General features: G+C 40.4%; 1 protein-coding gene across 7 annotated transcripts in view; it reads left to right on the forward strand.

Moving 5' to 3' along the window:
- The window catches only part of MAP2K5 (mitogen-activated protein kinase kinase 5), a 126,065-nt gene that overhangs the window by 24,600 nt on the left and 76,981 nt on the right, over positions 1–24,484 (forward strand). For all 7 annotated transcript variants that reach the window (XR_014504579.1, XR_014504580.1, XR_014504581.1 and 4 more), the window contains exons 8-12: positions 2,836–2,900; positions 15,914–15,953; positions 21,190–21,258; positions 21,346–21,427; positions 22,287–22,348. Coding sequence is in view for 4 of the 7 variants with exons in the window: in XM_083412140.1 (XP_083268266.1) it covers positions 2,836–2,900; positions 15,914–15,953; positions 21,190–21,258; positions 21,346–21,427; positions 22,287–22,348 (318 nt within the window). In the remaining 3 variants the exon portion in view is untranslated. The remainder of the gene's footprint in view (positions 1–2,835; positions 2,901–15,913; positions 15,954–21,189; positions 21,259–21,345; positions 21,428–22,286; positions 22,349–24,484) is intronic.

Raw genomic sequence — 24,484 nt, forward strand, 5'->3', positions numbered from 1 at the left:
ATGAATGAATGAAGTCTTGTGATGGGCACTCAGGAAACATTAGGGACTCTGTTGGTTTACTATATTAAATAATAATAATACCTCCCAGCCTGAGCTGACAGATGTGGTCTTGGATGTGGCATGAGGACCTCCAGGTTGTTGGTCCTGCAGAGGTCAACATTCACGATGAGGCTTCTAAGTCTGGGGCTGCTCATAATCTAATAGCTTTGCATGACAGCAGTGGGGCTGTCCCAACATGTCATCAGCTTGACACGTCACCAACCACACTCTGGCAGTAAGAGGGTCATCTGAGAAGAGGATTATAGCATTAGCTGCTTGTGTGGTCAGATCACCTCCTGTTGAGTTTTAGACTTTCAGTTGCTTTCCTCCTCTGCAGGGGTAGGGAGCCTATTAGAATGGTCCGCCCTTGGAGACTGATGGATCCAGTTGGTTTTCTGATGACTCTGGGGGATTTTTTGGCTGGCAGCCCTATCAAAACCTGGCTCACCTGTGGAATGCAGCCAGCTCAAGCCACAGAACTCGGTCATAATTAAGGGTCACAGTAAACAGGTGTGTAGCTCAGAGTTGCTTTAATGGACTTCCCAATGGGTTGTGGTCCACTTTGGCGAGGGGTAGGGGAATGCAGTTTGGATTTATTTTACTCTGGCTTCAAAATGCATCTGGCCATCCTTGGGCACAGTTTACACTTTGAAGAATATGCACACTCTAGGTTGGTGGTTCTCAAAGGGTCTGACACACCATTCTGGTATAGCAGGAGAGGATGGCAAGAGGCGGGAAGATTCAAGGACAATAAGTATTATATTTTGGGAATGATTCATTTTTTTATTTTTATTTTCTCCCCCCCCCCCCACGCCGTCAATCTCGCTCTCGGCCATATTTTGGGAATGATTCATGTTCTTATGTAGCTGCATTATTTTATACTTTCTGGATGTCTCATGATCCTATTATATAGTAGTTGTGTTCTATGTTAAAAATCAAGCACTGCTAGGAGTTGTTTTTGTTTCTCAATGTATTTCTTATTAAGTAAAAAATTGGTTTGGTGCTAGCAGATTTTTATTCTGAAAGTGTGGCCCAGAGAAGGAAGTTTGAGAACGACTGCTCAAGGTAGCAGTCATGGGAAACAATAAACTCTTTTTAAAAATAGGTGACTTGGCCAAACACAGGTTAAATGAAATGGAGTGAAGAAACCCTCCTGCAAAACTCCCAGTACAGTTGTGCTTGTGAAACCTTTACTGGTCCTTCCTGAATCAAAGCTTGTATAATTAAGCAACAAAACTGCTACTCCCCAAAGGACATTTGCAGCGATGCAAATCTGAAGTGTTTCTTTTCCGATGTCTCTGTACAAAGGTAGATTAAAGTAACTGACCTACATCAGAATTCATCGGGGGAACTTTTACAGTGTAAGTCCATTGAAATGATTGGCAATTGCTGTTCAGGAGAAGTTTGTGTAGATAGTACCCCTCATTTGTATTTACTTGAATCATAGTGTGCCCATTTCTCCAGGGCAAGAAATCCTTCAGAGACACTTAAGTTCATGAGCCTAGGTGGTATTTTCTCTTAGGTTTTTCTTAGTCATACCTTTTATGAGGAAACACAGCATTTCAGGAAAGGTAGAATTTCTCAAAATGTTCTTCCCTTCTTGGTATGCTGTTATTGAAAGGGGAAAAAACCATTCAGGAAAAAAATCCCATAGCATAAACCTTAATTTTGATTCATGGGTGGCCATTGGGTATTAATTAATTTCAATATATTAAGTTTGCTGCAGCAAACTAAACAAGCAATTTATATGAAGTCTACTTTTGTGCCGTTGTGCTTCTGATGATCACAGATTGCCCAAGTTTAGACCTGCACATTAGTACTGCAGCAGAGAACATTTTAAGCTTGGCTTTTGCTGCCTTCAAGAACATTAGTTTTGAACATTTTATCTTAGCATGCAGTTTGCTTCTAAAATCCACTTTCTGCAGCTGAAAGCATGCTGAAATATTTTGCCCAACCAAACCTGTGTGTCAGGATTATATCTCTCAAGATAAGGGTCTTCTTGTTATAGTACATATAGTACATATATGTGAAACTACCTTTATTTTCACTGGTGCTCGTGCATCTCTAGTAATTTGCAGAACTGTCTTCTGGACACAATACCAGGTGCTGGATTGGTACATGTGGATGCAGTGGGGTTGATCTCTTAACATCTGCTTAGTGAAAACATCTGCTTAGTGAAAAAATGCTATCAGGGTAGGAGGGAAGAGTTTGCTGTTGGGTAGGAATGCCTGAATCTGAAGCTGACTCTCAGTCTCTTAACTGGTTTGTGTTCTACAAATTTTGGAGACTACTTATTTTGTGATCTCAGGTTGACCAAGATGCCATCCTTGGAACAAGTTCAAACATCTTTTTTTGATGGCTCTTCACCAGTTCTAGAACTAAATTGTAGGTGGACTGCAGTGACAGGTTCCTGGCCACATTTAATGTCAGTGTTGGCTGTGGGCCTTTCAAGCCCCCTCCCAACCTAGGCCTTGGTTTGCAGTCAAGACCTCTTTTCTCCTCTCCATATCTGTGATCTGCTCCTCTTGAGCTATGTTATCATTCCATTTTGACACCTTTTATCAAACTTTAATGAAATGACCCAGGCAAACAAATTGTCATTAAACTTTCCATCACTTTGTCCCTTGGTATTGTCTTTTATAAATTGGACAGCAAATGTTGTATTGATCTCCTCGTTCTTGCAGCTGAACTTGAAATGACCCAGACGGCTGGTTGTTTATGGCCTAGAGTTGCTTTTCCTTGACACTTCCATCCACGGCATGACATCTCTTTTGTTTTTCTTTCTTTCTCGTGGAGATGAATGAACAAGACATACGGTATCGAGACATCCTCGGTCATGGCAATGGAGGAACCGTCTACAAGTGAGTGTTTGCCCCCTCCTTTTTCTTCTTTTTGCTCTCAAATTTTGGGAAAGAGAAGGCAGTGGTTCCCCCCCCTTCTCTAGGAATGTGTCATGAGGTGTCTGGCCTTTATTCTTCCTCTGTGAAGCGCTGATTGTATTTAATGTTTCTAGGAGTTGCCATAACTACCTTAGATCTTGAAAAATGGCCCCTGTTTTTATGTATCTTGTTTGGTATTGTCTGAATCCCAGGCGGATGTGGAAAGTAGCTACTGTACTCTGAAAATGCTATTTCTGGAGTGTTGTCACTCTTGCTTCTACTGAGTAAATAAACTGAGGTGGAAGATCAGAACACCCCATATACAAGCGGCCTGGCATACCCATAACACTAAGCCATGGTTTGTTTAGCCTAATTATAGTTTGTTTGAACGTGTGAACCAAGCCCAGCTGATTAATGATGGTTTGATTTCTGCCAAAAGAAACCACAACGTGAAGCTATGGTTTACTGTTGGATTACAAACCATGGTTTGTTTTAACAATGGTTTGGGGTTATGTTTGAAACCAACAGCCTTCCTTAGACATGGCTTATTTGACCACCCCATCTTAGATGCTTGCCAAGCTGCAAAAGCATGATGTAAGAGCAAGTGGAAAACAAATCAAGCTTTGAAGAAACTGGCCATGACTTGCTTGCTCGTCTGTGAAACAAGTCATATTTCGAACAAACCATGGATTAGTATTGTGAACACAGCCAGTTTATTATTTTTAGTGTTTCATATATTGTTAGACAGTAGGGTTGCAACAAGCAAAATGAAAAAGTTATTTGTACAATGCAGAATCAAGCTAACAAAACTTCTTGCTATCACAAGCATAAATGGCTTTAGAACTGGATTAGATAAATACATGGAGGATAGTTCATTTCTGTGATTTCCTTAACTACTGTGTGGTGATTACGGTTGCCTTTTGAGAAACTGGCCACCTTTTTCAACATGTGCATATGGTACCCATAGTTGCCAGAAAGGTTTGCTAATGGTGGAGTTGCCACCTCTTGAATTTGATGATCAGTGAATCATCTAATCAACGTAAGATGCAGCTGCCTCTCCTGTTATTATCTGGATGCATAAGAACATTTGGTAAACCTGGTGTAGCTACACAGTTTGGGGGTAGTTTAATCCTTTTGATGAGCTGTCCAGTTCTAATTGAGTAACAGCTTCAGGGCACCTCTCAGATAAGAGGCTAAGGATTTGGATTTGGATTTTCCACTGTCCCAAAATTCAGCCCTTTTGCCTAAAACTATTTGGTCTGATTGAAAATCTAGCCCTTCTAGATAGGTTTGCCCCCTTGAGCTTTGCTTACCTTGGCACATCTTAATACAAGCCCCTGGGTGTAGGTGATAGGCGAGAGAGGCCGATCAATCATCCTCTGTTCAAATATGGGTAGTCCCATCTGTACTGGCATTCTCTTGAAGACACACCTGTTTTCACAGGCAATCCCTTGACCTGAGTGTCCTGTTCTAATGGCTCTATTGTTTAATTGGGATTTTCTGTGTATTTTAATCATTGTTGTTGATGTTTTAATGTTTATGTCACTTCTTTTATACTATTGAAAATTGCTTATAAGCCTATATTGGCATTAAGTGGTATATAAACTTATAAATATTAATAATAATAACAGCAGGTAGAAGCTGGCAGATGTGTGTGGACAAAGCCTCTTTCAGAATTGGGAGGTTATTCTGTGGTTACTCATACAACCTGAAAGTGAGAGATGCATTCACCTCATCACCCCAGTTGCACCTGTTCAGCACCAACTAGCTTTGAAAGTTAATGCATGTTTTATGTTTACAGCTCCCTTGATACTCTCTCCCACTTTTATGTGTGTTTGTCGCCCCTCTTAAAAAAAAAAATCCCCTAAAAGAAACCTTGTGCAGTGAACTCCCTTAGCCAGCTGCCTACGGAAACCCTTATTAATTTTAAGGATTACAATAGCAAGGGGGTGCTTTATTTGACAGGAAAGTCTTTATCTCCTACATAGTGCAAAAGTTTAAGTCCCATAATGCAAGCATTCACACTTAATAGTCTGCAGTAGTGTATGAAAAATACCCCACAAGGAATTAAAATAAAACTTCATAAGGAAAGCCTTGAGGGAATGATAAAGATTTCTTCCAGGAAGAACTCTTTTCCATATACAAAACACATGTTTTTGTTTGCTTAGAAGACATTACTGTATAAGTTTCTTTTTTTGTTTTTAAAGAGAATTTTAAAACCACAGCATGCTTTTAAATAGATTTCTGTTTACTATGCTGTCATGGAAAAATATTACATTGTTAACCTGGTTTAATTCCAGCAGCCTATCTGCAACCTCTCTCTCTGTGAATTTAAGTTGGAGCTGACATGTTATGTGGCATATGTTATACTGCCACCCAAGTCTGCATTTCTATGTTAAGATCTCTCCCCTTAATACAGCCTTTGCCAAGCTGGTGCCCGCCAGGTGTTTTGGTCTCTTCTTTGGCGATCACTCGTAGCTGAGTAAGATTGTCTTCCATAAACACAGTTTTAACAATGAATCCGTAAGTGACTGTGGAGGCCAATTCTGGACCCACACGTCATTCCACAATGGGGACATTGGTTCCTGGGCGGGAGTTGATCACGGTGTGGATTTGCCAAGCGTGCCTTCCTCTTAGCATGTTTCTGCCTTGCATTCTGAGTTCGAGTGTCTTCAAAGTCCATGACACCTTTGGTAAAGGCTGTTCAACTGGAGTTCTCGCAGGCCAGTGTTTCCCATTTGTCAGTGTTTAGACTACTTTTTTTTAGATTTGCCTTGAGATAGTCTTTAAACCTCTTTTATTGACCACCAGCATTACGCTTTCAATTTTTAAGTTCGGAATAGAGTAGTTGCTTTGGAAGACAATAATCAGGCACCCACACATTATGTCCAGTCCAACAAAGTTGATGTTGAAGAATCATTGCTTCAACACTGGTGATCTTTACTTCATCCAATACACTGATATTATTTTGCCCGTCTTCCCAAGTGATGTGTAAGATTTTTTGGAAACACCGTTGATGGAATCTTTTGAGAAGTTGAAGATGGCGTTTGTAAGTGGTCCGTGTTTCACAAGCATGCAGTAAGGTTTGTAGTACAATAGCTTTGTAAACAAGTATCTTGTTTACATCTTGTTTGGGTCTACAGCTCCCATCAGTCAGCAGAGCCGTATGATGCTTGGGCTTATGTGCTGTGGCTGGGGCTCATGGGAGTTGTAGTCCAGAACATAATGGAGGGCACAAGGCTGGCAAACTCTTACAGCACTTAAAAGCTGCAACCTCTGTCCCATACCTTTGACTGATGTAGTTAGTGATGTTATGGGGAAGGCAGGAGAATGCTGTTTTCAGAGGCACTTCCTGTCCTATGTAACATGTGGATCAGCCTTTATATGAACAGCTTTCTCGGCCTATTTAATACATTATGTTCATTGGTGATCATTATCTATAAAAGTTCATGGCACAACAAACCATTTGAGACCATGTAAGGTTTATCAGAACGGCCGTTAGCTGTGGAAGTTTATTTTGAAATATTTCCTGGGATTGAATGGAAGACTCAATAGGGGGTCAATTAGATCCTGTGTTTGATTGTATTGCCTTTATTTTATTGGATTTCTTAGCTGCTTTTTAATCAGGTCCCTGGGCAGGTTACAGTAATTTTAAAATAGAATATAACAAATAAGGTTGAGACAATTTTTGAATTGGAAGATTAGGGTGGGTGGGTTATACGTGTGTATCACACACACTGGGGGGGGGGTGTCAAAGGCCAGGTTAAAGAAGTACATCTTCAACATATGGCAATAGTTATGCAATGAAGATGCTGGAACAGCTCTGTGGGGAGGGAATTCCACAGCTTAGGGGCTGCCATAGAGAATGCCCTCTTCCAAGCCACCATTACCTGAACTATATAGGCATTGCAGCTATCAAGAGGGCCCTCTCTGCCAAACATAACACCCAGGATCTGTAGGGAAGGAGGTACTCTCTCAGATATTTAGAGTCTAAATCATTTAGAGTTTTAAACACTAATGTGAGCACCTTGAATTGTGTTACAGCAGAAGCCAAACTGAAATTACCCCATTTGAAAGCTTACAGGTGGTTGAATTCTCTCTGGCTAGAGGTAGTAGCCACACATATTGCCTTGGAGGCAATTGATGATCATTTCGTCAAATAAAATGAATTACAAATGCTTCTGCTGCTACATTTTATATTTTCTGGCTTCCAGCTTTCCACACTCTCTGCATGTTTCTGAAATGTGTGCACCTCATATTGATTTGTAACTGAAGAACAAAAGCATGTGTGTGTGTGTGTCTTCCTAAAACCCTTCACTGAGTCATAGCCATTATGGCAATGAAATATTACTCGCATTTCACAAACAAGAAGGAACGTTTCAGATCGCTGAGCAGAAGCGTTCAGTTTCTGTTTCCAGGTGAACTAACTATTATTGAAATAGTTTATGGAGATTGAGATATTGATCACTTTCATGCTAACCGTGGCTTAAGGGAAGAGTGAGAGAAGGGAGGGGGGTTGTGTTCTTTAGAAGACACCATTTCACTGGAGTGTGTGTATATGTGCCTATATGTTTGGGGTTTTTACTGCCTCTGTGGGTTTATTGCTTGAAGAGAAGGGTATCTTTGCTTTATTTTTATGACAATATAATTATACTTTAGAAATGCACTTGATTACTCTGTGCAGCAAAATTGTTCCACTGCATTGCCTAGGCCAATACTGCTATACAAACAACTTTTCAGTCAATTGAGTTGGGTTAAAAAAAATAAAATCAATACTTTTATAGCAATATTTCTAGAGAGAACTTGCTGAATCCAATTTTTTGTCTTTCTGTTTGTTTGTTTAAAGAAAAGGTGGTTTATAGCTCTTAGCTTTCTGTTATGTTTATTTCCACCCATTTTAATAACTTAGGAATGGTGAGCACTTTGAGCTTGGCACCTGGAATTTAAGCACCCCTGGATTTTGATGCTGTTCTGGTAGCTCAGTACAAAACTACTCAGGCTATGAAGTGTGTTTCAGCATATTGCCAGTTTGTCTGAATGTTCCTTGAGTGTTCCATTCAAGCAGTGAAGCAGCTACCACTCAACTACTCCTAGCTTGCCCTGCACCTCAGAGCACCGCTTGACACTAGGCCAATGTCCTCCATCCATGCCCCAGCCATTTTATTTAATAGAATTTACCAGAGATTGTTTTTTGTTTGCTTGCTTGTTTGTTTGCCACCCATCTGACTGGGTTACTCCAGCCACTCTGGGTAGCTTCCATTAAAGTAAAACACAATATGTAATAAGTATCTCCTTCCATGCTCTCACAAGAGCTTGTGACACCCCCAAACCTATTAAATCCTTATACATTGTGAACTGGATCTGATTTACATTCAGTTGTTTCCAGTTTTCAGTCTAGCGTAGTTATATGCTGTGGACTTATTAACTCTATCTAATTTAAACTAGATATTTTTGTGTGTGTTATCCCACAAATATTTGCCAAAAAGCAAGTATGATAGAGTATATAGGCTGTTGTGTATATATTGGAAAATATTTGTATACTGTAGCATCTAGGGTATTTACTTAAATTGCTTTTCTGAAAAATAATTCATAGAAAGGCCAAGTGGCACTGAAAGTGGGTTTGCCTCCTGCCACATTTTTTAACTCAGTTGCTGGTTTACAGAGCTCTGAGAAATCACTTTTTCTTTTTCTTTTTTGCAAAATTGCTTCCTCATTTCCAGTGAAATATGTTAACAATGTGATTTATAGTACAGCGCACACTTTCTAACATTTGTGGCTGAGCAGAAACAGCACTGAATTATTTAGACAAAAACACCTTATTAGTATCATATAAAATTGTGTCACTGGTAAATAACACATAATATTTCTCACTTGAATTGCGTCATCTAAACTTTTGCAAGATCTTCCACATGTTTATCCATGTCTGCTCATTCTGGCTTTAAGAGCTTGGTTTAGATTTATGAAGAGCCTATTAGATCAGACCATCTAGTTCCATCTAGTCCAGCTTTCCTTTTCCAGAATCAGCCAACCAGATGTCTCTGGGAACCTCATAAGTAGGGCAGGAAGGGGCATGGGCATAGCCAAGTAAAACAATAGAAATACTTAAGTAACTGAGTAATCATGTCAGTTCTGGCCCCCCCGACAAAAATCCTGACTATGCCCATGGGAAGGGGTCAGTCCTCCCCAGTCATATGCCTCCCTTGTAGATATACTACAAGGGTGGGGAACCTTTTTCAGCCTGAGGGCCACACTTCTTTCTAGGTCCACATGCCAGTGGCTAGAGGCAAAAGTTGGTGGAATAAGGGATGTAAATTTTCTGTACAGCAGAAGCACTCAATGAAGATGCATAGCAGGACTGGTGAGGGGAGTGGCCTGGAAGAAGTGGTGTAGCTAGGGAGAATACTGCGGACCAGATAGAGAGGCTTGAGGGGCCACATTTGGCCCCAGGGTCTGAGGTTCTCCACCCCTGGTATGCTGCCTCTGAACACAAAGATTCCATTTAGCTAATCATGACCAGGAATAACCTCTTCACAAGCCTATGCTTGGTACAGGGAAGGAAAAGTCCTCATGGACTGTCCCTTGCTGAAGATGCTAAAAATGCTTCCGAAGAGCAGAAAGAATGGCCCTTCTCTGTGTCCCACTTAGAGTGGGAAGCACATTTGAATGGGATGGAAGAGAAAGCAGAGGGACATCTTGGTGGCTGCACCAAGACTATGTAACACTTGCCCCCATGAATATCACTTGGCCAACTTCCTCGCTATTTTTCATCAGTCATTAAAAACTGGCAGACTTTCATTGTATGTGGCAGATAATGTGTTTATGTTGGGTTTTAACTGCTGCTCCCCTCTCCTTGGTTGACTGTCTTTTATGCTGTTAATTAAAGTGTCATTTTAAACATTGATTTTGTACCAGAAGTGTGAGATATAAATATTATTAGAGATTTTTATGTATATAACCAGCACAAGATTGATGCTGCCCACAAGTTAGGTGAGTTGGAAAAATGGATTAGGCAGATTGGTCTTGGTCTATCAATAACTATCTAAATAGACAGCCATGCTATCTAAATAGAGACTCCATGTTCAAGGGCAGTACAGTGGTACCTCAGGTTACATACTCCGCTAACCCAGAAATAGTACCTCGGGTTAAGAACTTCATATTCCTTCATATTTGGCTTGCAAGCTGCCCAGAGGAGCCCAGATAGATCAGAGGTTGAGCTTAGTTGCACCTTTGTGGTCTGATATTATTGTGCTGTTTTGTTTTTAAGTGGACTTAAAAAAAAATCTACAACACAAGTAGTCTTTTTTTGGGGGGGGGGGAATCTTTCACACACGGAAACATCAGCCTCTTATTTTCCACAGGGTTTTGTATCCTCTTCCTCCTTGTCTGTTTTTAGCCTCTTGCATTCATCTAACGATTGCTTTAACTATATCTGGGCTACCACCCCACCAAATTCCTGTGGACAATCGTTACAGGTTAACCAAGACTGACCGGTGATTGCAGTTCACTTGTTTCCATTGACCCCAGCCGTTGGCTGCCTGGCTCATAAAATCTGTTATGCACAAAAGTGCATAAAATGAAGATGAAGTGCCTCCTCCCAGCCTTGACAAAAACCGTTCCTTCTGCTGAACTGGCGCTGCAATGAAAGTAAATAAATGAATGGACAGCAATCACAGCCTAGTTGATGAAACTGTTCAATTAAAGCACAGACATTTACATGGTGTAATTTCCCTAAATTGCCAATGAGCCCCTTTAGACACAACCAGTGTTCAAATTGATTTCAGCATTGATTTTGGCTGAAGCTGATAAATTTCTGCTTGTTAGTTAAAGTAATTTTGCAGAAGACTTTGTACTGCAGTATTGAAGTGTTCATTTAGCTGATGGTTAAAAGAGGAGTTATTTACCGAGGGCTGCACTGTTGTTCTGAGATGGAGCAATTCCCCAATCATCTTTTACTTTTACTTTTAATTTTTAAAGCTTCAGTATCCCAATCAATAGGTGACTGAAACTGATTAAAACTTATCCAACCAGCTGCCTATGGCAGTTTAATTAGAAACTGGTTGATTCTTAAATTAAACTTGTTTTTTTACACTGTGTACTCATCCTCCTGAATTTTCAGCAAAAAGTTAAGTTGTTCTTGATTAAAAATAAGTCAGGTATTTTTGGTAAGGAACAACAGAAGCCTGTTGTTTATTAGGAGATGGGATCTAACATGGTTAGCTCAGTGAGGGTTATTGCAAGCTTGTTCAAGCTGTACAGAGAGCATGGATTGGCATGTTGGCTGTCTTTCTGTATAAAAGCAAACAGGAGTATACCGTATTTTTCGCTCTATAAGACGCACCAGACCACAAGACGCACCTAGTTTTTGGAGGAGGAAAACTAGAAAAAAAATATTCTGAATCTCAGAAGCCAGAACAGCAAGAGGGATCGCTGTGCAGTGAAAGCAGCAATCCCTCTTGCTGTTCTGGCTTCTGGGATAGCTGCACAGCCTGCATTCGCTCCATAAGACGCACATACATTTCCCCTTACTTTTTAGGAGGGAAAAAGTGAGTCTTATAGAGCAAAAAATACAGTAGTTAGTTTCTATTTCTTCTTCAGCAGGCCTTTTTTTTAGGAGTCCACCTAGCTGTCAGTCACATACAACCCCTCTTCAGAAACTGCTTCACTGGTTGCCACTGCAGTTCAAGGTGTTCCCATTAAGCCCTAAATGATTTAGTCTCCAGATATATGAAAGCACTGCCTCATTCCCTACAGACCCTCTTGGGTATTTAGATAGGCAGTGGAGGCCCCTCTTGGTAGTTTTACCACCCTTGGAAGTTTGTAGCTGTGGAATTCCCTCCCCACAAAGGTCTGTCTGGCACCTTCATTGTATAGCTTTAGCTAAAGGCTCGACCTCTTTAACAGCTGAGTTGTATATTTTTAGGACCCACCCCCTTCTTCTGATGTAAATTATTTTAACTGATTTTAATATAGTATTTTATCGTTTTAAGCTGTGCTGGGGCCTTGCAGAAAAGGACTGGTAATAAATCCTTTTTAAAAGTGGCTAAACAAATTTATAAAGCACAGGGGAGCATTCAGGAATGTGATTCCTTTATCTGCAGTCTAAAATGGTACAGTCCATTCTGTCCCTGCAGGAATCTTTTTTTCCTCCTCCAAAAATTGTGTAGCGGGTCTTGAGTCATTGGAAGAGTTTTAGAGGCACACAGTTTGTGGGCCAGGGCATGCCTTCAAGTTAATAATGAATCATTTTGTGGTCATTATTCAAGCATCTGCGGTGGGATTTCAGACAGAAGGAAGGGCTGGCATAGATTGTTGCTCTGAACGAGCTGAGTCCCAATAAGAGCTGCTCTTTACTAGCGCTGCTCACTTCTGAATATCCTCTTTTTAACAACCAGCAAGTCAGGCTAATGGGCTTGCCTATTACAGAAGGCAACAACTGTCAAAGTGCTAATTTCCTGGAAGCCATCTGAATCTTTTCCTTTTTAGACGGCTGTTTCAGTATGTGAAAATATCATCATTAAAACTCCCAAACTCTGGCCATTAGCACAGAGCAGAGTGCTAAATCTAGAGTGTGCAAACAAAAAGGCCTGGAACCAAATTTGTATGTGATTTTGCTACATGTTGTCTACAGCCAGTGAGCATCATATCCTTGCACAGTGTGTAATGTTTAGAGAAACTGAGCTTCTCATGCATGAGGATGTGATCGGCTGGTTTTCCCCTGTTGCTTATTTTATTTCTGGAGGGGTGGTGCTTCATTTTGTTTTCTGATCCAGGAGTTTTTGAGCACTGACGACTATCGTTGAGTAATGTATTATGGAGCCAAATCAACAGCTGCCTTGCAGTAAGGTTGCATCCAAAATAAGAGGATGGAGATTATGATTAGAGACATCTTCCCCTCCAGCAGGCTTTCTGAACATTGTGTAGTTAGTTATTTCCTCTTCTTGGGCAGCTCATGTCAATGTGTCTACATTTGACTGCTGTTGTGCTCCTGTCCTGCTTGAGGGCTTCTCAAAGGCATCTGGTTGGCCACAGGATGCTGGACTAGATGGGCCTTTGGTCTCATCCAGTATGGCTTTCATTGCATTCTAGATACTCCACAAATCTGACTCTGTCAGTGCTTCCTGTCCCATAAGAAGGAATCAAGGGGAACAATGTAGCTTTAACCAGGAGGCAGAAACGGTAACAAAGACCCTTTTCTGTGGGTCATCTTTATGCTGGTCCTAACAGGCATCTGTCACTTACATTACAGTGTTGAGAACTTGCAAGATTCTGGAGAAAGCAGCTTCAGGTTCCTTGGTTTTTCCTGTCTTGGCTTCTTGGGCTCATTGTTCTGGTCCCAACACACACACGCGCGCACACACACACACACACACACACACACGTGAGCTCATCACCCTTCCTTCAGGAGGGGGAAAATAAGCAACTAGGAAAATTTGAATGGTTTTGCTCTCAAGTGGTATGTGTGTGCACACACGCCTGCCTCTGATAACACAGTCTGTCTTTCTGTGCCCAAAATAGCTATCTTGCCAGGTCTGGGCACATTGCCTTCTCAGAGCTCCCTGCAGGGAAGCATTTGAATTTTCCAAGTGGTAGAAACTTAGAGTTACGCAAAATGGACTTGGCCCACACCAAGTCCCTTCAGGCTTCAAATGTCTGGGGATATGGTTAATAGTCAAGGTTAATAAAATATTTGACACAATTGTGCTGGTTATGCTTAAAAGCTGTTCTTTGTAAATGGATATAGAAGGCTCAGAGTAATGAGCACAAATAGGTAACATTCAGCAAGAGAGTTTTGTATTTTGTTTTTGTTTTCCTGGTGGGGAAGTGTCAAAAACGCAACAACTGAGACTTTGTCTTTCCTGTAGTCTCTTTAAACAGGGTAGGAATATTGAATGTAGCAGCAGCTTAAAATAACTACTCCAGCCGTTAGAGGCTATTCAGAAGAATGAAAACTGCCAATCTTTACCATGAGTTAATTTTTCTGATTAGGTGAGCAGAAAGCGGGGTTAAAAGTCAGTGAGATGATGAATCAATGCCCTTCTAATTTAGAAATAATACTGTTCTGTTTGGGAGGAGGGCTTACTATACCATGCATTATTCTGCAAGATTTTCAGCACTCTGTTAATTGATCCAAATGCTTTAATTGGAAAATCAATCCATAGATTATAACACTGAATTATCTCAAGTGATGTTATATTTAGAGGATATAAATTTTGACCAGGTAATGAAACAAACAAATCATGTTTTACTTAAGCAAGTCATTTTAAAGATATCCACCTGGAACCAGAATATTTTGCCTTTTTGATGCATCTTCTTCCAGAAAGCAGAACTGCGGGGATTTGAAACTACACAAAGCAGCCCTGCCCCCATTCTTTTCACCACAAGGAGAAGATTGGAACATGTATTCTTTTGGATGTGTTGCTCTTCTTCCTATATTGAAACAAATGGAGGAAGAATTGTGTGTAGGAGCTCCATGTCCGGCCCTGAATTGGGTTTGGTATCTGGATCAAGGTAGCAAGCACATAATTTGAACAACCAATGTCAACTAGTTGTTCTGTTTAGTATTCACTTGCGGGGGAATGTTTTTCCAGCAAACTCATTGGGACAGGTAATTACTGCAGCAGCTACAGCCTAATTTGAAGTGTTAGCTGTTAATTAAAACACTGCCGAGGTGTCCGGTTTTCTTTTGGTGTAACCAAAGCTCCCATTCAGACTCCATTAATCACTTTACAGTTAATGTGCTGCAGGAGGTCAAGACAATTGAGATGCCATGGCGGTCAGGAGTAAACAAGTTTCCTTTCTTCCAGGTAGCATGGCACTTGCAGAAGCCAAGGGGATGCTCTGCCCCTGTGGGCACGGTATCTGTTTTGTGATCTCTTTCTCAATGATAATTAAAAGTTAAATTGCTACTGTCAATGCTCTGTAAACCAAACCAGGTACTTGCTCTTTGCTGGAAATTTAACCCAAACTTCCACGGATGAATTGGCGTGCATCATAATTAAATCATCAAGTCTTTCCTTTTAATTCATTTGGAAACAAGAGACCATACCCATCCCCACTCCTCTCATGGAATAAGAAGGTGGTGGGAAGGATCGGCTTTCTTGACAGGCTAATTAAGTTGCCAAACTGCCCAGCACAGTACATATTGAACTAACAGACGTTAAGCATCCCATCTCAGATGTTTGTTTTCTTATCGTTTCTGCTTATCTGAAAGTCAAAATGTTCTGCCATTGTTGGTTCATCAATAGTTACCTCATGGATTACCTTCTCTTTGGTTTATTGACTGTGCCTTCTGCTGTCAGTCTCTCAATTATCATTTAAGTGGATAGTCTTCTTTTCTGCTTTTAAATGCTTTTTCTTCAAGTATATTTGGGATTTGCATAAATGCTGCTAAAAATTTACTTGAGTTTGCAAATAAATCGCATTGCTTGTGCATAATTTTAATACATAAATTGTATTTTCATAAATTAAAATGAAATAATAGAAATGTAAATGTTTGAGTGATTATTCTGTAAAAAATTATAATATATATGAACAGAGGCACTGAGGCTGCAGTCCTCATGGCTAGCAAATCACATTGCATTTTATGGTGTGCTTTTTAAGTGAGTCCTGCAATGTCCTACCAAGACAAGAATAGTCCAGGTATTGATACCTGCCATGTGCTTGATATCACCCCCTTCTCTGTTTTTGCACTCCCAGGCAGGCAGCAAAATGGGAAGCCTATTTAGCTTTTAGTAAACCACATTATGCAGTTGATAGGTTGCATTCAGTTGGTGAATCAGGAGTTGTGAAAGATTGATGTGAGTTTGCAAATTGGAAAGATGTCTGAAGCTGTTTACTTCATAAGAGCTAGAACTGGTGATGTGTATCACCCAAATTAACAAGTTGCTCAAAAATGGCATTGACTGCAAGTATTCATTAGTGTAACAAATCCAAAGAATGGATCTGATCCCCCCACTGCAGTTTGAACTGACTTTTTCTCTTTTTTCTGTATGCAGAGCAAACCATGTCCCCAGTGGGAAAATACTAGCTGTAAAGGTATGTTCTTCCATAAACTGCTTTACAAAAAAGTCCTCTCCTACCCTGCCCCAACCATCAGATTCTTATTTCTGCATTATTTGCCTTGGTGCATGAAAGCAAAACATATACATGTTCAGGCCATAGTGCAAAAAGCATCACACATACACATATACATACACACACACTATATTATATTATATTATATTATATTATATTATATTATATTAATCACACCACTACACACTCTTTCCTTTCTAGGCCACACAAGTAGTCTTGGGAAGTATTTGCATGCATTGGAAAAGTAATGTGTACCAATGAATTGGAAACTGTCAGTTAGAAAATCTCAGATACTGGTGGTGCACCAAGCACACTGGCCCAGCTTGTCCATTCTGTTGCTGAAGCCTTCAGCATTCCTAGAATATGTTTTCAAGTGCTTTCTTCATCTTCCTTCTGAAATGGGTCTTCCTTTCCTGCTTCCACTCAGAGACCTGTCCTCCACCAGTAAGGCATCAACATACTCTGGGAGAACAACAAATTCTTCCTAAACTTAAGTTGTTGCTAACCTGGTAAAATCCAAACCCCATGCTTTGGATTACAGGTTCCATTGGCCCCTGCCAGCACAACTGCTGTAGTCCAAAACATCTTGGGGTGGGGGAGGTGGCACCAGGTTGGCAAAGGCAGTGTTAGACAAATTGCACTGAATTCCTTTTGGGAATCCACCACTTCCTGGTTGGGAAAAATAAGCCTGATTCTTCTGTTAAATAATGAGGGCTTTGACAGCAAATGTTGCCCTGATTTGCACAAACACACCCACCCCTTACATATCAGAACAGGTGTCGTTTTTCAGCAAGCCTTACATGGAGATGGAGATTATTATCCCAACCTGTATCTGCATTTGACTTGAAATTGTTTTTATCTACTGTATACTTTTTGTGTGGATGTGTTTCTTGTTAAATCAATATATTATGGGAATAAAATAATAAGTGTCTGATCTCAATACTTTCGGTGCCAGTAAATCAAGGTTTATGACTGAAGCACCGACACAGCTTTATCACTTTCTTGCACAGCTCTAGCTACTTAAGAGGTTAAGGATAATCACAACTTTTCATGTGAGTGTGAAGATTGGTGGTTTGGAAGCAAAGCAGGTGTGGACCAGTGTGAGAGCCAGCGGGGTATATTGGTTAAGAGCACAGGACAAGGACTGGGCAAACCAGATTCAAGTCTGCAACTTAGGCAGGAAGCTCACTAGAAGACAATGGGCCAGTCCCCATGTCATAATCTTAACTTTCTTTACAGGGCTGTGGTGATAAAATGGGAAGGGAAGGAAAGAGAGGGGCCATAATATTTGCATTGAGGCGTTCTAAAAGAAGAGGTGGGGTTTAAATGTAATAATAATATGAACACTGACAAGACAACCACTCAAGCCAGGATGCCAGTGACCTGGTGAGCAGATTAGCTGGCCAGCTGGTGAGCAGATGTGGGCCATCTGAGAGACACTTGATCTTTTACCTGAACGGCAAGTTGCTCAGGCAGAAGTTTCAGGGTACAGGGCCAGAAGGAATCTCATTGGCCTCCTGTGTCACCTGACTGCTTGTCAGCCTCTAAATGCAGCAGAGAAGGGGCCAGCAGCTCTGTCCTCGGACAAGTCCTCACGGTGGATCAGAGAACAAGATGCCTCTGGCACTCCAGCAGCTAAACCAAGTTGAGGCTGCAGGGCTTTAGGCTGGGCATAAGAATGCCATTTGACTTGTTTATTCGGCTGTGAAAATATATTGAGCCTTGCTTTGTGGAAAGAGGGAGAAGAGTTTGAAAAAAGAGGGTGCCAGCAGTTTATACTCACTCTCCCACTTCAAAACTTTTTCTGTTTACTTAAAAAAAAGAGGAAATTCTATATGAATTAAATATGCAAGAAACTCCTGCTTTGTGGTTTCCTGTCAGCTGATGCCTGTGGAACGTTCCCTCTGAACCTTCCTACCTCCTGCGGGAAGCCACAAGACTGAGGAGGTAGCATCCCTCTCCTTGCATTGTGTGTGAAGAGGCTGTGTGCTGTTCTGCAACTCCAGTGTTTCCTCTGCTCTTAACCTAGCATTTAAATGGTCCATTTGATTAATCATTTGTATACTGACTATCGTACTCCCAAATTTCCTCTGAGTTGTACATACTGTAAAAGACAATTATGTCACCACAGATTAAATAAGTGAATTAAAATGGAGTTGCAGCTTAATTTGACCTGTGATTTTGCTCTCGTTCCCTTTAGTGGCGTGCACACCATTCCAGCAAATAGATGAAGTCATCCATGACAGCCGGTGATGAATTGCCATCGCTATACTGTATATTTTAATAGCCTCTCACTAATTTAAATTGAGCACCGAGTAAATTATAATTCAGTCACTTGACTGCTTGTATTTAACTTGACAACTCATCCTTATTTGTCCTGGAGGTGTAGGAGAGAAGTGGAGAAAATGGGCTCAGGTATTTCTCATAGGGTTAACCCTTTCCCCTTGCAGTGTTCCGTGTCAAAGCCATTGTAGATAGGAACTTGATTGCTATTTCTGTTGCTGCTGTTATTTAACACAAGGCGGGGCAATCATTTTAGGGCTGGGAGTCAGGTTTCCCATTTTAAATTGGGAAATGGGTTACACTCAAACTATATGAACATGCCCCCTGACCCCTTTCCTTCCTTACCACCCCTTTTCTTGGCACACTTCCACTCAAATAAATTAATAAAATATATGGGGCCAGAATACCAATGCAGGTCCCAGTATTCAATACCCTTTGTCCATTTCTGTATTTAGAGTAACTAAAATCATGTTAAAAAAATCATGAAGGTGATTTAGGGCCCAGAGTTACAGTGCAATTCTAAACATGTCTACTCAGGAGTAATTCCTACTGAATTCAAAAAGGCTTACTCCTGGGTAAGGGGGGTTTGGTTTGTATCCTGAGTCTGTGATCCAACAGGAAAATCCTGGCTTCCTGTTTGCTGACATAGTTTATATCCTGCGCCTTCAACATATATCTCTGTATCTCAGGGCAGCCAACAGAGTAGTCAGAAACAAGAAGTACAATTTAGGTGATAATGTGTGCAAACTAGCTCATTTTAATAGGTGGTAAAATCAAACTGTTCTAAGTTACATTCTTACATTAGCATTTTTAAAAAGATGGCGGCTAAATGATAGCTGTGAGTTCTCCAGGTTGGGCCTCTTTGGGAGGGCATTCCAAAGGTTTACTTTTAGTGAGCCTTGGGGAGTTGAGAGGAACTTGTGTCATGTTGACATGGGTGGGTTTATGCAAGACTGACTCAATATCAAATCAGGCCACAATCTGGATCTCCTGCAGTTTCCTAGCATACTCTAAGTTGGCTGTGTGTGGTCCTCAGCCTTACTTCCAGTGGGGAAACTAGAAGGAAAGAAGGATGGCAGAGCAAGACCAAAATGGGGAGGAAAGCCAAAACAGAGGTGGGGGGAAGTCCTCTGTAAGCAATCGGTTCAGACCTCTTGCAGGAACATCTTCCCTTGCAGAGAGAAAGAGAAGCTGGTGACAGAGAAAGAAGAGAATTTGACCCTGCCCACCTTGAACCCTGGTCCTGCCCACTGCTGGCATGTGACCCCTAAGGAAATGCAACCCTTTCCAGAAAAAGTTTACTTGCCTCTGTCCTAAAATAATTCTGGCTAAGTCCACAGTGGTGAATGTACCATGATTACTGTTTTGAACTTACTTTGGGGGAAACGGAAACTCCTTAAAATTGCATAGTGGGTGTTTCATGTGGCATGCCGTGGCCACAATTTTTCAGTGGTGTGGCATGAGATTGTGTCATAGTGGCCGATCTCTGCGGCAAGCCTTTGCTCGTGAACACATTGCGGCCTGGGGCAATTGGCAGCATTAATGCAATGTTGAGTAAAAGCCATGTGGTAGCCATTTTGTGTGAAGGAGGGCTAAGACCCTTCCATTCTTAAAAATCAATGTGCCTGTAATTCACAGCAGCTCAGGGACTTTCTTCATTTCACGTCTTGGCTGATGCAGCATTTGCCATCCGTGACATCGAATCCAGTCAATATTCGGCTAAAGCTTTTGCAATGGGGGAAGCTGGGTTTCGAGCAGGGTTTTAACAATTGGAAAAGCAATCTCTTTTAGATATGATAGAGGGTTAAATTTTGTTGTTGTTTTAATGGGCAAAATTGATACAGTGTTCCAGCAGGTTACTTTGTTTTAAGCTTTCCACCCTGGAAAAAAAATGTAAGTGAATATTGTTGGCAAATGACTATTGATCTGGAGAAATGTGTTAAATGTTCTCTTGGCAGCCTTTCTATTACAGTTACAATTTAGTTTAGTGAGAGCTTTTATAAATAACCCTAAAGCAAATTCTTGATAGAAACTGGTTATGCTCTTTTTTCTCTGTTTAGACAGACATCAATACTGTAAAATGTAGGTTTAGAAATGGGTTCTTTTTGTGTGTGTGGTGTGGTGTTTTGTTTTGTTTTTAAATCAGAGGCCATGTTGCTTTCCATTGCCAACCTTGTTTATTGTGGTTGTGTTAATCCTGCAAAATATTATTGAGTCTCAACCAAGTACCAAAATCCTTGGGAGTGTATATTATTATAATTTTTATTATTATTATTATTAATTGTTATTATTAATTGCTATTATTGTTTATTGTATTTAATTTATTAATCACTTTCCATGAAACATCCTAAAGCAATTAATGATAAAAATTTCAATAATAAAAACATATGTAAAAACAATTTCACATCCAATACATAAATCTATTTAAATAAAAATCACTGCCTAAAAGGTTTGTTGGAAAATTAAAAACTTCACTAGGCACCAGAAAGACAATAAATATGGTACCTGTCTGATATGTAATGGTAGGGAGCTCCATAACACACCATAATTTTATTTAAAATGTGTTGCCACTCCCTGGGTCAGATAAAACTGACTTGGTAGTTGCCTGGTTTTCAACCAGTGTGCCATGGCACACAGAGGTGCCTTGAAGGATGGTCAGGGATAACGCGGGCAACACTGGCCGGTAACTTATTAGGTGTGAGCTTCAGTTACTGGTAGCCAAGATCTTTACAGGTGTTGATCGTCACTTGAAATACCCTATTCTGTTGGCAACAAACTGGCAGTCTGTTGGTGGTAACCAGTTGACTTGAGCAGGAGTTTTCTGTGCCACCTGAAAAATATATAGGTTTGTTGATGGCCACAGTGTTCACATGCATTATGTAATGAGATATAATGTTCTGATGCTTACTTTCAGGTGATCCCTTTAGATATTACACTGGAACTTCAAAAGCAGATTATGTCGGAGTTAGAAATTCTTTACAAGGTATAATTTTCTAGCATTTACATTTCAATTCTATGTATAGTGTGTCTTCAACATTGACAGCATTTTTCTCTCTTTCTTCATCTGCAGTGTGATTCGTCCTATATCATAGGATTTTACGGTGCTTTTTTTGTAGAAAACAGGATTTCCCTTTGTACTGAATTCATGGATGGTGAGTGGTGCTTGCATATTCTTGAAAAGCCTCAACTGTTGTTGTTTTTTAATGTAATTGGGAAATCAATTTGAACATTTGTGCACATCCTAAAGAAGCAGAAAGCGATTCCTAGTACAGATGGTGCAAGATGTCTTTTTCTCTTTTTTTTAGGAGGTATTTTAAAAATAATAACCTTTCACAAGCCTTAACACATCAGGCAGGCGAGAGTCATGATTACTTGATGTTAAGTATGTTACATTTTCCTCAATGGAGCTGCACTGACTTTTTATTGAAAATTTAAATAGAACAGAAGTAAATGCTGCTTTATCTGTTGCTTGATATTTTCGACTTCCATACAATCTGTCTTTACTGACAAAACAGCTGTTCCCACTTTTAATGTTTCAGTCGCCAGCACAGATTTTCCTTTAAATAAGCCTATTAGCTCACCCATTGTCCTGTGTGTTTTCAGCAAGCAGTAGTGGGTTGGGCATGGCAGGATTAAAGAGTTTCAGAGATTTTTTCGCCTGGGTTTCCTTAGCAATTTAACCCCATTGTTCATCCAATTAAAAATGTATCAAATGAACAAGGCAGATGCACCTGAGCAGGTGAGTCAAGCAATTGATTTTGATAGCAAGATATTTCCTCCCTATCCCTGGCAATATCACAAAAGAACTCTGGAGCACTACTCCAGGATTGTGCTTTCCTCTCAGATGATGCAGTGCAGTGGCTTGGGCCAGCCCTATAGGTGAACAAGGGGGACGTTGGCAGACCTCACTTTGCTTATTACAGGCTAATCCTTTCTTCTGAGTCAATACCTTTACAAGCAAGTTCCTCTCTGTTTTATTTGATATTAACTATGTTTTGTTTGTTCCTGCAGGGGGCTCTTTGGATGTCTACAGAAAAATTCCAGAACACGTACTGGGAAGAATAGCCGTAGCAGTGAGTACTTTGGGGTTCTGTTTTTAATATAATAGTGTTAAATACTTAAATATTTATCACAGCTGATATTTGTAGATATAAATAACATAGGAAGATGGGGAGTGGGGGGAGAGTGAGAGTCATGGGGCACCTTGATAGCTAACAAATTTATTATGGTGTGAACTTTTGAGGAGTAGCATTAACTTCATTCTGGACACAAAAGCTTTTGTCATGATAAAATCTGTTAGTCTTCAACAGGCCCCGAGACCCTTGGTTGTTTTGGGTGCTACAGACTGCACAACTACCCCTCTAAAAATGGGGGTGGAGAAAACCTCTTCCTTTTCTAGTATGTATTGGAGAATCTCAAATAAGTTTGGTTTGTAATTTGTTGGAGCCTAAGAAGTCTGCTTATAAGAAAACACCCTACTAAGTTTCTAAATTATTAATTCTCACGTTGGCGTACTGTAGTCTCTTTAATTTTGTCAGTTTCACCATTTCTGCTAAATTCTACTTTTCTCTTTGAAAGTTGTTTTCATAGAGATGTCTGGAAATTGCCATTAAAGTTCAATTTCAGTTTTTGATAATGTTGGAATACTCTAAACAAATTCTAAAAGCCAAATAAAAACCACATGTTTGTCAAACAGCCTAATAGCAATCGTGTTATATATTTTGAAACTAATGTTGCATTCCATTTCACTTGTATCTTATTACATGCTTACCAGGAAGTTTTTGTCTAGTGAAACACATCTTCATCTGCATGTATTTGCACTGTTGATTGTCTTCAGTTTCCGGGGGGTGGGGTAGGTAGTATATCAGATTGACTTTATAAAAAGTAAATAACTCACATTACAGAGTTTAGGACAGGGTGACCAAGATGGGGTCCTCCATATGTTGTTGGACTACAATGCCCATCTTTCCTGACCGATGAGCATGCTGGCTGTGACTGATGGGAGTCGGAGTGCAACAAAATCCCCCAGTGTAGGGCATAATCAACTTTATACCATCAATTAACATACGTCTCTATTGGGTATTTGTGAAAGGTGTTATGCGATTCTACCTCCCATATTTGTTTTGTCTCTTCATAGCAAAACCACTGCTGATCTCAACAGCCCTTTTTGTATTTGCTTAGTTTTCTGTGCAAATTCATATTGTTTATCACCAGCATTCAGAGTTACTGTATTTTTCCGTGTATAAGATGCCCCCATGTATAAGACGCCCCCTATTTTGGGGGACTCCAAATTAAGAAAACACCCCTCAGCACTACCCGTGAATAAGATGGACCAATTTCAAACCCAATTTTTTGGTTAAAAAACCCCTAGTCTTATACACAGAAAAATACGGTATATGCAGAGGTTCTATGCTGTTGCCATGGCTAATGGCCCTTGATAGCCTTCCCAAATCTGTTGCCCCCCAGATATTTTGAGCTATAACTCCCATCACCCCCCACTCATACTGGCTGAAGCTCTTGAGAGCTGTTGTCCAAAACATCTGTAGTCCAGCAGCTTGCAGAAGGCTGCCCTTGATAGACTCATTTTCCATGTATTTACATAATCCTTCTTAAAGCTATCTAAGCCAGCAGCTACCATCTCATGGTAGGAAATTATTTGAGTTTATTAAGCAGTATATGAAGAAGGCCCTTCCTCCTGTGAGTCTTTAACGTATTGTCATTCAGCTTCATTGGGTGACCCCATATTAAACTGTTAGGACAGGAGAAAAGTTCTGCTCTATCCACCCTTTTGCCATGGTTCGTAATTCCATAAACCTTTGCCCTCATTCTTTTTCTTTTCTTTTTTCCTAAAGTGAGTAGTCCCTAATATTAAGTTATGCACTTGCACAACGTATAGGCATATAACATACAGGTACCCCAATATATAGGACCTATTTTTCCCAGAAGATCAAGAATAATTCTGTTTGCTCCATCCATTAGCGTGGTGTACATGAAGGTCTCAGATAGTCTTCTCTCCATGATCCATCCAGAAGCTGCTTCAGCATAGCTGTTGCACTAGTATTAGTTCTTATCCCTTCTCGCCATGCTGGGGATAATGAGCTGAATTCTCCAAGTCTAAGAAGAGAATGTATCATAATTTTAAAGCCGCAGCCAAGACCAGTTGGAAGGGAGGTGTCATGGGGTAGGGTGCTGCTGAACAATTGCTAAAT

The sequence above is a fragment of the Podarcis tiliguerta genome (assembly GCF_965153285.1).
Source record: "Podarcis tiliguerta genome assembly, chromosome: 14".
Classification (NCBI taxonomy): domain Eukaryota; kingdom Metazoa; phylum Chordata; class Lepidosauria; order Squamata; family Lacertidae; genus Podarcis; species Podarcis tiliguerta.